Source organism: Protopterus annectens, chromosome 2.part1 (assembly GCF_019279795.1).
Source record: "Protopterus annectens isolate FY-2018-M chromosome 2.part1, PAN1.0, whole genome shotgun sequence".
NCBI lineage: Eukaryota > Metazoa > Chordata > Ceratodontiformes > Protopteridae > Protopterus > Protopterus annectens.
In genome coordinates this window covers 1,924,875,256-1,924,889,740 of record NC_056729.1, presented here as the reverse complement: position 1 = coordinate 1,924,889,740, position 14,485 = coordinate 1,924,875,256, and the positions used below count along the sequence as shown (strand labels likewise).

Genomic DNA, 14,485 nt, shown 5'->3' with positions numbered 1-14,485 from the left:
TGTCGTAATTTTCAAGCCAATGAAGATATGAAAGCAAAAGCACGTATTAGAAATGTGCACTAAAGGACATCATTTTAAATGTTATAATGTATTCTTGTAACTAACACCTAACGGCATAGATGTCAATGAATAGGGGACAGATCTCAACAGAATGAGGGACAAATCCAAAAATAATCAGAGACAGTCAAGGACACATGCAATAGTACTGTCAATGAGCATGAAACATTGACAGAATAAGAGAATGACAATTAATATACATTGTCTGAAGTAAGAGAAATCTATAGCGTTAAATAGTATCATTATTTATTAAGTGTTGTTCACCACCTTTTCTGCAGGAAATCGCTGAAGATCAGTGACAGTTAACTTGTGTGCCTAATTAGAAAAAGAATGAATCGAAACCCGTAGCACCTCCCTGCTGTAGTGCTGCATACTTCCGGGAATACAATCATAACGGCTCAATTAGACGGGGGCGGGTAAAACATCCAACAATTTGAAATTGTATCACATTGTGTCACCAGTTACAGAAAGAGAGAACATTTGTTTCACTTTCTGTGAAAACTGGCTGTGCGTAAGTCACTGAGAAATACTGTTAGATTCAAAGATGGGACGAGCATGGTAAGACATTTCTCCTTCAAATATTAAGTATAGAAACAGTACACTGGCTGTTGTTTAAATTACAATTTAGGGGGTAAGAGGGGGTTCCTGTTCTGTTGAACTAGCAGAAGATGGACTTTGCCCTGCCAGCAGAAACGGGAAGTTAATTATTTCAGCAAGTTACTTGAACTGGAAGGAAATAGTTAAGACTTTTTTTTTCTCATATTTTTTACGACCTTCGTTTTCTTTTTCAGGTTACTGTTATTTATACTGTTGGACGGGTCTGGTCCCATGGTGGCAAAGAGACCTTATTGTCCACTCCTGGCCCCGTTCAGTGCGATCACCGTTGTATACCTCTTAAGCTTTTTTCACTGTGAATACTGTTGTATACCACTTAACCTTTTATTGCAAAAAAAGAAAGAAAAATCTGGACAAAGCCAAAATAATGAAAGGACAAAGGTCCAAAAATATGGTTATACTGTAATTATTGCCCTTACAACAGTAGACCATTGCTTGAGTTAACAACAGATCGTGCGTTAGCATGCATTTCTGCAAATTTCTGTCATTGTTTACTGACTTCAGCTCTTAATGATTTGACAGAAAACCAATTTTTTTATGTTATTTATTTATTTGACAAATAGACCAACAATATGAGGCGGAAATCTGGACATTCTGCAAAAATCTGGACAGTTGAAAAGTATGCCGGTACTACCGCTCCCATCGCTGCCCCCTCCTTCTCCAGTATCGTAGTGTTACCTTGGTACTGAATAGCAACCCCTTCGGGGTAACTGGCATCATGCAAGGCAAGGAGTGAACTGTTATATCTCATTTAGTTTTCAAAGGAAACGTTATTTACGTGACATTAAACCTCTGTTCTTGGGGATGTTAAGCCACGCATCTTCACTGCAAGATGCAGGGGGAGAGAATATAAAAATCTATCCAAATACGTCGACACAGCATTCTTAGTGCAAGTGAGTTCATGATTAATTAAAATATTTCAAGATGTACTTAAAGTTAACAACATGGCTTCAAACCACAAACGTACGCGCAAAATAAATTAATAAATCAAAGTCTATATTTACGGTAAATACAAACGCATAATATTGTAACAAACTATCCAGCCACACTACTGGAAGAAACATTGTGTGTGGGCATTCTAGAAATGGATACTTTGTGAAACATCCTCAGCATATATAACCGTATGTACCCATCTGGGTCTACTTCATATGACTTAATTGGATTGGTGTTGGTTGTGCTTTATCTATCTCCACAACGGGAACGGAAAGTAGTCCTCAAAAAAATAACTCATCCTCTCCAGCTTAATAAGCTAGTTCCTTCAATTTGTACCCCAAGTCACAGCACCTAAAAATTAATTTCTAAATTTGCATGCAGCGAACTGTCCCACTTTGGGCTACTTAAGGACCATACTTGATGTATCTATCGTCTTGGCAAGATCCATAATCAGAAGGAGCTATTCTAGAACAGCATAGCCCTTCCACACTTGAGCAGTCATTGTTCTTGTGAAAACTAAAATATGCAGGAGACCTTAACCTCTAATATCACTGAAAAGATGTTATTGTTGAGTGAGCAGTGACTGAGTCATACCTCACTGGAGAACAAAAAAAAAAAATTTAACCTCTAATATCACTGAAAAGATGTTATTGTTGAGTGAGCAGTGACTGAAATTTAAATATTGGCTTTCCATCAGTTATGTGCTGAAGTCTAGCCTTACATTTCATGATAATTATGAGAAGTACGCTATCCACATCCCTCACACAAAACAGATTTAGCATAACCTGAATTTCAGTTTCACTGGGCCAGAGACTAGTATCCATCCAATAAAAGATAACAGCTCTTCTGTGCTGTGGGCAACATAATGACACGGCCATTTTAAGTGCACATCTTTAAACAAATTTATGTAAGTGGTAGCTGCACTGATATTGCAGTAAAGTCTTAAGGATGGCATGCTAAAACTGCATGTCAGTAAAACCCTGATTTCATTCCCTTGTAGGTGTAGCTTACACCTCTCTGAGTAATTGTTGCATTTCCCCCTACCCAGCTGAAATACAAGGCTTTCTTAATGTATAATGACATACCAACTGGTGTAGTCTTCTGCGGTGGTGCAGCGGTAGCGTTGTTGCCTCACAGCAAGAGGATCTCCCATTCGATTCTTGTCTGGAGTGCAGGGAGTGCCTTCTGTGTGGAGTCTGCATGTCCTCCCCGCAGTTGGACGGCGTTCGAAAGACATGCGTAAATGGGCGTGCATTCGTTGAATGTTGGACATTGAGGTGGCACCTCGGCGTTCATGAAAATCTACTGCCAATCATTAGCGAACCGGAGTTATGCTGTGGCGACCCCTAACTGGGAAAAGCCGAAAGACAAATGACATACCAACTGATGTAATGCACATTATTGCATGAACAGCGCATTTTTTGTTGTGTACATTTCATAATCGGGTAAGTCCACTGGTCACCAATCTTTCTTTTTAGAGACAAATTAGGAGCACTGTCCAGCTAAGTGATTTGCTCGGAGTTGCACAGTAGGACAATGGAGGTGGAATGATCAAACCCTGAACCGTTTGATACAGAGAACCAGTTCATTAATATTTCAGAGCATTACCCTATTGACCAGCTGACATGTTCTCCATCTGTGCACTGATATAAAAAGATTTCTTCCCAGTAGCTGGAGTGGTGTCTGAAATTTGTCTTATAAGAGGAAAGTAAATTGTACCAAATAATAAGGGTACCAGACTGTGAAGACAGGGGCCATCTAAACGGAAAATCTTGGCCACAGTGTTTATTTGAAATGACTATATAAACATATTTATTTATTTGCAGTTAGTAGCCAGAGTAGATCACTAATTAGTTCTGACCAATTTTAGTCTTAGCCATTGGGACACACAGACCATGCATATCAAAATTCAATTACATTGATATTTTCACAATATAAAACTGATAGTATGAAGAAAACCAATATAAACAACATATATGAAACATCATAGCTCAAAACAAGCTTAAAATAAATACATTGAGTAACCCTGTCAACATGAACAATCATTAAATTTTATATGAGGGTAAGAGTGTAATAAATAGATAAGTAATCCAAATAAACCAAGAACTGGGTACATAGCAATCTGAATATATCTATATCCATTTCTCTCTCTCTCTCTCTCTCTATATATATATATATATATATATATATATATATATATATATATATATCTATCTATAGAGGTCTACTTCATATGACCTAAATTTCATTTGACTGAGACCAAAACACTGACGGTTCAAAAGACTGAAAACTCATTTGACTGAAACTCCTAACACTGACACCTTAAAGTAAAAGGTATATGCTCTTTTCCCCACTGTGGTGCAATCCAGGAGTTAGTATAAATAGGGGTGTGTGGGTTGGGCACAGCCCCCCACATTGGGGTGTGTGGTGGGCATAGCCCCCCACATACTTTATAATTTTTAAACCATACACATGGATATTTATAACTGCAATGAATAACTCTGGAGAAAACAATATTTACCCAAACTATGTGGGGGGCTTCATCCCCCACACAAGGGATCCTGCAGGATTTTTTGCAGGGGGGTGCAAACCCAGAGCCCCACCCACCCACACAGCCATCTCGGTGTCCCATTACTTGGCTATTTTGCCCCATTTACCATAGACACTGTTCAAATCTCTGTGTGCATACTGTTTTATGCTTTACTTCTACAATGATTACAGATATATGGATTTAATTTACAACTTTTATTTCAAATTTTATAGCACAAACACTGATATACATTTACTAAACCTAAACAAAGCAATAGTCTTAAAATGAAAACAGACAGCATTAAAACTTCTCTATCTTTGAAACCCACATTCACCGAATCTGCATTGAAACCCACGTTCAAAGAAAATGCATCTGACCAGTGGCAGGTTAAGTTTATCTTTGGGCTGTTTTCAAATCATAGGCTCCTTGCACGCATTTTTAGAACCATGCAAAAGTTATTTGATTCACCTTCCTGATTGTATTAATTATACTATATAATAATTGAATTATATCCCTTGTATAATACAGCACCACTTGTTAGACTGTGTTTTAAATTTATACTTCTGATCCTTTTCCCTGTAAGCAATGAAACAAATGATATGAACCAATAATGACAAACTGCCCAATTCAGAGCATTTCAACCATAAAGGGCCACTCAAACGTCTGTCATACAATCTACCAATATCAATCAATATGCAGAATCTCTGCAGAATTAAAAGTCATCTGAATAATTACACATTAAATAGATCTGAAACCAATGAAGAGGTTAATGCTAGAAAATAATTTTATATTTCAGGGTTTCATTTACAAATTCAGTGCCTGTTGCCCTTGAAGAATAAATTGCCTATGTTACATTAAAAGAACTGGTAAGCTGGTATATTGCAATAGGGAATGGGTGGCAAGCTGAAAAACAGGTTCATAGTTACTAGGCGTCTCATCCAAAGGAGGACATACTGAGTACTGCAGTACCATACCCCCTTAAAATACAAATGCACATGCTGTAGAAATAGAACCTACAGCCCTTAGTATCAAGATGCAAGTATACTACCTGCTGTGCTGCTAACACTGCTTTAAAATCCCATACCACAATAATGATATCATTTGCTAAACAAAATCGTTGCACATTTTAAACAGACTTTGCATGAGCAGCAGTAAATTCTCTTCCCTTGAAACTCACAATTCTTTGAAAATGCACTTCAAAAAAATTCCACCTGCTAACTCAAACTAGGGCATTTCAGTCTCTCACACACACCTCAACCTCTTAGTGCTAGAAATCTGGACAAAGCCTAAAATAAATAGGGACAGATTATAAATATTGCTCTCATGAACTTGTAAAATTGCTAAAATAACAGGATTTGTGTTAGTATACATTTTTCTAAAGGATATGATGTCTAAAACTCAAATGTCTGTCCCTATTTAGCAACTTCAATCCTTTATTAGGAGGAACATAAGGCAAAAATTTGGACATTCTGGAAAGACCTAAATAGCTGAGAGATATGCTACCTTACACACACACCATATGTTCATAATTAGTACACTGCCCTTGCAAGCCATTTTAAGCCTAGCCAATTATCCCTTGTCAGACTCAAACCCTGCACTTTGTATTTATAAGTTAAACACCTTAACCATTAGGCCATCCTCCCAAGCTAACAGTGCCAAAATTATTTGATTCACCTTCATAGTTACCTCTCAATCTCTTTGCACAAATAATCTGGACAAAGCTGTTATACTGTTAGGGACAAAGGCACAAAACCAGGAACACATTTAGAAAGTTGATTAAATAATAGGATTTGTGTTAGAATGCATTTTCTGAAGGGTATGAAGTTTGAAAAATATTTGTCATTATTTATTGACTGATCTCAATGTTCAATAACTTGCCAATGATTTGACAGAAAACCACAATTTTATGAAAACGGACCAAAAATATAAGGCAAAAATCTGGACATTCTGTAACGTTGAGAGGTATGCTTATGCATCTTTTTAACTTTTGTTACATTCTGTGATACATAGATTACTACTAGGCTAACTGCCTTTGTGGACCATTTTAAGCCTAGCCAATTACCCAAGTGAGAGTCAAACGCTGTACCATATGTCTGCAAAGTAAAGACCTTAACCATTATGCCAACCTCCCACCTGTGTGTTTAGATTATTCTAGCTCTGCAATCTCTGAGTTACAGAGGAATGAGCAAAGATGCATTCTGGTCATGCTATCTAGCTGAAGTGCCTTCTTTATGACGTCTGCATGCTGTTCTTGTGCCAAATGGGTTTTGCCAGGTACCCCAGTTTCTTCCAATATCCCAAAGATGTGTCATTAGGTTAACTACTGTCCTGTAAATTGCCAGCACTTGTGTGAGCAGTACATGATGAAGGACTAGTGTCCTTCCCTAGACAAATTATCAGCCTTATGCCCACTGATTGCTGGGACAGGTTCCAGCTCCTCTGCAACCCTGAAAAAGATAAAGTAGGCACTGGAGAAAGATGGAATTAATGCACACATTTGTCCCTTTGTCACTTCAAGGTTATCTTAATGGATCGTTACAACAGTAGAGACAAAACTGCAATGCTGCTGATAAATTAATAACTTATTCCTCATATGCATCTTTTTCTTCTTCCTAGTTTATATAAAAATAAAACTTTATAGAGTATTTCTGCTGAAATTACAGTTTAGCAAGATAAGATATTTGATGCTGGTAATACTCTGAAATATTTCAGCTGAGAATTTCAGGTTTAAATTCAGCTTAGGAAATATTACATAAAAAGCAATTCTGTGATGAAAATTCAGTGTAATGGTAAAAGGTTTAGTGCTAAATAACTTTGACCTGCACACTACATGCCCTTTCTCTGACCCTCATAATACGGAGTTAGTAAGTTAGATTGCTTGTCATGTTCCCTTCTGATCTACAGCGCAGTATTATGTGCATTTAAATAATCAGCACCATTTTTTGTAGCAGTGCTGTACAGAAAAGTATGGCTCTCCCGACACTCAGTCTCCGACTCCACTCTTGCAATCTCCACCAGCAGTCTGGCAACGACCACAGGAACCATGTCCAGGAATGTGGAAGACCAAAAGGCCATTTGCAAGTAACTTAACTACTAGGCAGGTGGGGTTGGGCATCGCATCGTGGATGCAGCGGAGAAACTGTAAGCTGCAGGAACTGTCTGCAGTATGGGCATTGGGATGGGATTGGGAATGGGGAATGCTGGCACTAGACAGACAGACACTAGGGGAAAAATAAATATACTCCCTCTGTGACTGTCTCAACTGCGCTGCTTTCACATTCTGGCGCCAAGCTGGATGCTGCCATGAACATAATTTACATCAGTAATGTACAAAAAAATTAACTCAGGAGTGGTCGGTCTGGACTGTGGTGATCAACCGGACTGTTACCTACCTTCAGTTATTCTAATTAAAATGAAATGCGCTCACACACCACTATGCGAGTCACAATGATACTTTTGTTCAGGTGAGGTCAGGAATGGACGCACAGGAATCTCTCTGCTGCCCACAGTCACCTAAACTCTACATAATGCAACTAAAGGTTGTAGATTTAGAGATACAGACAGTTTAAGGAGGAATTGAGAGGCTCGTCAAATGCGCTTCATGTGACTGCAACATCCAATAACATCTCCGAACGATGCAAGCTTTACATAAGAAAAAGTAAGTTGAAAAGCCTGCATCATTAGGTGGAGATGTTAAAATAATGAAAAAAATGTATTGTTTTAAGACAATCCTGGGGGTGCAAGTGCACCTACTTGCACCTGTCTGTGGGCAGCCATTTATTTATGAGTCTATCCCAGATGAGTTAAAGTCCACAGTTTTGAGCTGCAAAAGTTCAAAAGTTAAAACAATGGTCTGTGAAACTTCTTTAAAAAAGCAGCTTTTTGTATGGGGTTCTGCATCCCCACAACCCTTTGTATTATATATACCACCTCTGTGATCTCAATACACTGGGGAAAGTACACTTCTAATCCCTAAAAATAATGCCAATCAACAAAAAAAAAAAAAAAAACACATTCAAAGAAGATTCAAAGGAACTTTATTGTCATTTAGGACCACACAAGTGCAGCCTAAATGAAATTACAGATGTCGGCTCACAAGAGAAACGCAGTGCAAATAACATAGATACAGCGGTATCAAAGAATAACATAAGAAAGAAAATAACACGTATGACAGGCAAGAGGTAGTTCAAATTACATAGACACATTCAATACCCATTATCCAGTAATAAATAATAAATACCCACCAGCAAATCCCTACACTGTTAAGATACAGAATAGACTAGTGAATAGCAGCTGTTTAGTTACCATATTGCACTCATTAACCCTAGACATGACTCAGTATAGCCATCATATTGCATAACATTAATGCTGGCATTAATTGCTCAGAGCAGCAGGATTAAATGAAAAAAAAGAGGCTTCAATGTATCCAGTATTATGGTTGGTGTCTGTATGAATAAGTCTCACAGCTGTAGGATACAAACTGTTCCTGAATCTGGTAGTCCTACAGCGGAACCTGCAGTACCTCCTTCCAAATGCAAGTTGTGAGAACCAGTTGTGGGCCAGATGGGTCAAATCAGCTAGTATTTTATATATTCTCTTTCTTGCTCTTGTAAAGAAAAGCTCCTGGATAAAAGAGAGGTTTGTGCCCAAGATTTCCTCAGCCACCCTCTGTAGTTTCTTCTTCTCAGCAACTGTGCAGTTGCTGAACCATGCTATGAAGTTGGATGCTCTCAATAGCTCCCCTGTAAAAATTGGTGAGAGCAAACAGTGGGAGCCCGGCCTTTTTGAGCTTTCTCAGGAGGTGAAGCCTCTGTTGAGCCTTCTTTTTTCACTAAATATTTTTTTTTATTATTTCAAATAAGATGTCTTAAACATTACATGAAATAAAGATAAATAACATATTTACAATTCTAAAACATTACTAACTTCAAACCATTATATAACTATTTACATTGGTGTCTATGCAAATAACATTGAAATTCTATATTATATAAAGTTAGAAACATAAGATGATATATCTTCTTCGATATTTTCAAGTATTTCCAGTACTTTCATCCAAGAGTAATAGTAAGAAGTAGATCTTTTAGTTCTGTTCTTCACTGTTAATATTTCCATGTGAGCAACTGTTGTTGTTAAAGTCTCAAATTCCTTGAGCGTGGGCGAAGCCTCATTTTTCCAGTGTATAGTTATGATTTTACGTGAAATTGCCAATAGTGACCATAGGATTTTAGTGTCTTTTTTTGGTACACAGTTTGGAATAGGAGAGTTGAATAAAATTAAAGACTTTGTTAATTGAAAATTATCATTATAAACAGTCTGAAAAAATAATTAATAGATTTCCAGTACATATTGAGACATATTCATTCATAAAAACATGCTGCCAATCTGCTTTTATCTTGGTATGGCATCTTCAACATTGATCTTCAATAGAATACATTTTGGCTAACCTATGTGGTGTATAGAAACTTCTGTGTAGATATCTCCAAGTGAATAATTGCCAGTATTTTGATAATGTAGAAAATTTGGATGATTTTAGAATATTACTTTTCTTCTTCAACTGGAGGATGGTTGTTTATTAAAGTATAATAATCCCAGTATGATTTTTCATGATAGTTTTTGTTTTTAACAATTTTATAGATATTAGACAAATAACCTGTACCCTGATAAGGCTGTTTTGTGATAAGAATAAGGTATTCAATGAGTTTTGGAGCTTCATGTCTAACTGAAGGTTGCATTTGTTCTATTTTATTTATAAGAAACTGCCTTAGATTTTGTAAAAACAGCCAATTGTCTTTATTTATATTATAATTATAAATTATCTGTTCCTTTGTTAGAATTTTCCCTTTCTCTATAAGTTGATGCCAAAGAGTAATGTTTCTTCTTTAAGTATATTTATTTTAGATATTTGGAATGTATCTAGAATATGTGGTGTAAAAGCTATAGGGAAAATAAGAAAAATCCAATAATTAATATTTGGTATTTTGTTTATATATGTTCTGAACACTGAAAGTGTAGAACTTACATAGTTTGATGGCAATTTATTAATATTATTCCTTTTCCCTAAAAAATAATCTTTTGACATCCATATAAGGGGTGATGGTATTACTGTTAAGTTGTCTTGTATGTGATTATAATTGATTTCTATGTAAATCTGCTCATGGGCTTGTTTCCATATAGGTGTGTATGAATTATTTAACCATAGTGTTATGTTTTAATAACAGATGAGGTAATATATAAATCAACATCCGGTAAATTAATTCCACCATCTTCCCAATCTGGCAAATGTTTATTTAAGGCTATCACGGGTTTATTTGGAAACCATAGAAAATTTAAAATTAGTTTATTGTATCTTTGAATAATATATTTGGGAGGTGGCAATGAAAAATTTTGTATTAAGTATAATATGTTGGGAAATATGATTATTTTAATAAGATATAATCTGTCTGCTGTTGAAAAGATATATTTATTCCAGTAACCAATTGTTTGTTCTATTTTGTCTAGTATTTTATTATAGTTAAATATTAGAGAATCTGTTAATTCATTGAGTAGATTTATTCCCAGATATAATAATTTACTTTCTGTTACTATATATTTGGAAAATCTTTTGTTTATATTATTTTTTTTACAATTACAGGGCATAATTTTAGTTTTGTTTTCATTAAATTTTAAGCCTGAAATATTTTGAAATTTATTCATGGAGTTAAATAGAGCATTCAAAGACTCATTTGCATCTGAGAGAGTTAATAGTATGTCATCAGCAAAGAGTTGGATTTTAAGGTTTAACATTTTATTAATGCAAATGCCCTTTATGTTATTGTTTGATCTGATTTGATTTGCAAAGGGTTCTATGAGTAATGCAAATAACAATGGTGATAAAGGGCAACCTTGTTTAGTTGACGTTTTTATTGTTATAGTGCCTGATCTATATGATCCCAGTTTAACATATACAGTAGATTTTTCATATAGTATTTGGATAAGATTATTAAAATTAGAAGGAAAGTTATATTCTTTTAAAACTAGTGAAAGAAAGTTCCAGTTAACTTGAATCAAAAGCTTTATTAATATCTAATGATGTTACATTTAAACTTAGGACTTTATGTTTGCTATAATCTATTAATGTTAGTATTCTTTTAATATTATCTGAAGTATTTCTTCCTTTAATAAAACCTGTTTGATCTTTGTGAATTAAGAAAGGAAGAAAGTGTTTGATCCTATCTCGTATATAGCCATAAACATCTTGTAGTCTATATTGAGTAATGATATTGGCCTATATGAGGAACACTGTTTCTCATCTTTATCTGGTTTGATAATTGGGGATATCAATGAATATTTCCAAGAGGGTGGTATATTCAAATCTTTATTGGCTATATCATATACTTTTAATAATAAAGATATGGCTTGATTGGGTATTAATTTATACATTTCTGGTAGCATATTGTCTGGGCCAGGTGCTTTATTTGTCTTGAGCTTTTTAATTTGTGATTTTAATTCTGTCATATTGATTGGTTTGTTTATAATGTCTATTTGTTCTTGTGTTAATTTAATATGAATATTGTTTTCTAAGTATTTTTTATATCCTTAGTAGGTGTATCTTGAGTATTTATGGAATTATCAATGTTAAATTGGAGTCTGAATGCTTCTAAAATATCATTTAGTTCGTAACTCTTTTTGTTAGTATTGGGAATAAATATTTCTTTTATTTGCTTAGATTTAATTATTTTTTGTTCTATTAGTTAAGTATCTCAGGTGTGCTGAATTAGTAGAGTATGAGTTTATTTTTATCTTTTCTAAGTTAATCATAATCTTATGGTGTAGCAATTCTGTATACTTCTTATTGATTTGTGTAAGTTCTTGAACTTGAGTAGCATTACCCTTTTGTATTTCCAGTTTCAATTTATCTGCTTTGTTTTGTAAGTCTAGCATATCTTTATTCCATAACTTCCTTTTATTTATGTACCAGGATAATATCTTCCCATATGTAACTGCTTTTAATGAATCCCAGACATATATTTCTGAAATATCTTCTGTGTAATTTATTTCTAGAAAGTTTTGATTGTTTCTTCATAAAATTCTTTTGAAATCTCTCAATTTTGTGATATAGGAAGGTATCCTAGTAATGGGATTTGAATAATAAAATGGTGTAAGCTCTATCTCAAAGACTATGGCATTATGATCAGATAAAGGACAATTTATGATTTTGACTTTGTCAGTTTTGTTATTAGGTCATTGGCAACATATATTCTATCAATTCTAGAGTTAGTTTTATATCTATGAGAATAAAATGTGAAGATTAGTGAGTCTGGTTCTGCAAATTCATTTATATCTTTTAAATACAATGTATCTATAAATTTTGATAGTGCTTTAGAGATGGGTTGTTTTTCTTCTTTTGGATTTAGAATCTGTATCTTTTTCATTCATTATACAGTTGAAGTCTCCTGCCAATATCAGGCTACCCTTAGTTAAATGAATTATCTCTTCAAAATGCTGTTTAACTGTTTTTAATCCTAGTCCTGGGATCCAATATAGATTTACTAACGTATAGATTCTCTTATTTAACTCTATTGAAACTAGACAAAACATACCTGATGTATCTTGATGAGTAGTAATTATTTTAGGTGTTATAGTTGAGTTGTGAAGTAGTATAGCTACTCCTCTTTTTTTTGTTTTGTATTGAGAGTTTATTAGTACTGTGTAATTATTAATATTTAAGTTGTTTATATCTCTATCTAATAAGTGTGTCTCTTGTAAAAGACTATTTGTGGTGTATGTAAGTTTATGTACTTGAATAGGCTTCTCCTTTTATTACTATTATTTAGACCATTAACATTTATGGATAAACATTTCATTTCCTAGTTTTGAGTTTGTTTTATGTGTAAGTTTATGTAAATATTGTTTATTCTTAGTTCCATCTTGGATACAGAATTCAAAAGTTTTTCTTGTATGATTTTTGCATGTTTCTGAGTGACACCAAAGTGATAGAAAAAAAAAAAACAAAGAACTTCCAAACTTGTAATTCTTAACCTTAAAAACCATTCCCTATTGCTATGAGGTAATATACCTCTTCGTTTGGTTAGTGAATCTAACCAAACAAACTTTCTCTACCTCACAAATAATATTTGGATCAGTTTCTCTTATCCTCTTAGTTTTAAATAAAGATAATTGAATAATATACTAAGATAATCTAATCAGCTAAAATATATACATATATTCTTTACTCATCTTATTGTAATTCAATAATACTTACTTCTAAGCAGGTTTCAAAAAGGTACAAATATTTAGATTAAGGTAGTATCATTTCAAAATAATTTAGGGTATTAATAAACATCATGTTAAAATCTATAACTGTATATTTCATACATCTGTTGAAAACTATTTACTGACATTACTGTATAATACAGTACCATTATTGTGCAATTGTTTTAGACTACTCAAGTCCGAAACCAGTGTTTAAATTAATATTTGCAAAGTCATATTGGAATAAAAACATGAATAGTTCTGAAACCACATCATATTTCATGTTTAACATAAATTGAAATGTGATACAATGTATAAGTATATTAATATTTCTTTAGTAGACATTAAATATGTTCCTCTGATTGCATTTTTCAGCTTTTCAATGACAATTCCCATGGCTAGAGACAACAAGATCACAATTTAGACAGCTCCCTTATCCAAGAGACCACTCATAATGTTGTTACCTGATTGAGTGTCTTGTTGCCAACACTTCCATCAACCCTCAGAGGGACCCTGCACAATGAAAACTGACACAGTACAGAGGTAAAACTGCAGCGCACTTAACCACACCCTCAAAGCAAACATCTATGTATATCACACATCAACTCCCACAGCTTAGACTGACACCCAACCAGTGAGTCTATCTGTTGACAACAAGTGCTGGAGATAAAATCCTGACCTACTCAACACCAGTAATTCAATCCTATGACTGAACAAAAGTATGCGGAGAACACATCAAAACAATGGAAGCTGCCAAGATTCAAACCACCATGTCTGAAAATATTACAGGCCAAATTCCCAACCCATTTTGCAGCAAAGAGACAAAACATATTCAAACCATGGGGTAACACCTTTACCACATCAAAAAGGTGTCCAAGAAGCTTGTTTTTCCTCCAACATCGGAGGACAGCCACGATGATCCATGCACTGCAAGAGTACCATTTTATCCTGGCAATTGCTTCACGACTGTATATAGAAACATTTAATCCAAATCATTAACTGGCACCACAACAATATTTCTCAGAAAAGCTGTTTTACAGCCAATGACCAGACAGAACGCATCATTGAGAGGATACATTTATCAAATGTCAAGTACCCCAGCCATAATACAAGTGT

At 34.6% G+C, this 14,485-nt stretch overlaps 1 protein-coding gene across 1 annotated transcript in view; it reads left to right on the top strand.

Moving 5' to 3' along the window:
• Positions 1-434: 434 nt before the first annotated feature.
• The window catches only part of LOC122794693 (DNA dC->dU-editing enzyme APOBEC-3F-like), a 422,984-nt gene continuing 408,933 nt past the window's right edge, over positions 435-14,485 (top strand). Inside the window, exon 1 of the mRNA XM_044063324.1 lies at positions 435-615. Within this exon, the coding sequence (XP_043919259.1) occupies positions 602-615 (14 nt within the window). The 5' untranslated portion in view covers positions 435-601. The remainder of the gene's footprint in view (positions 616-14,485) is intronic.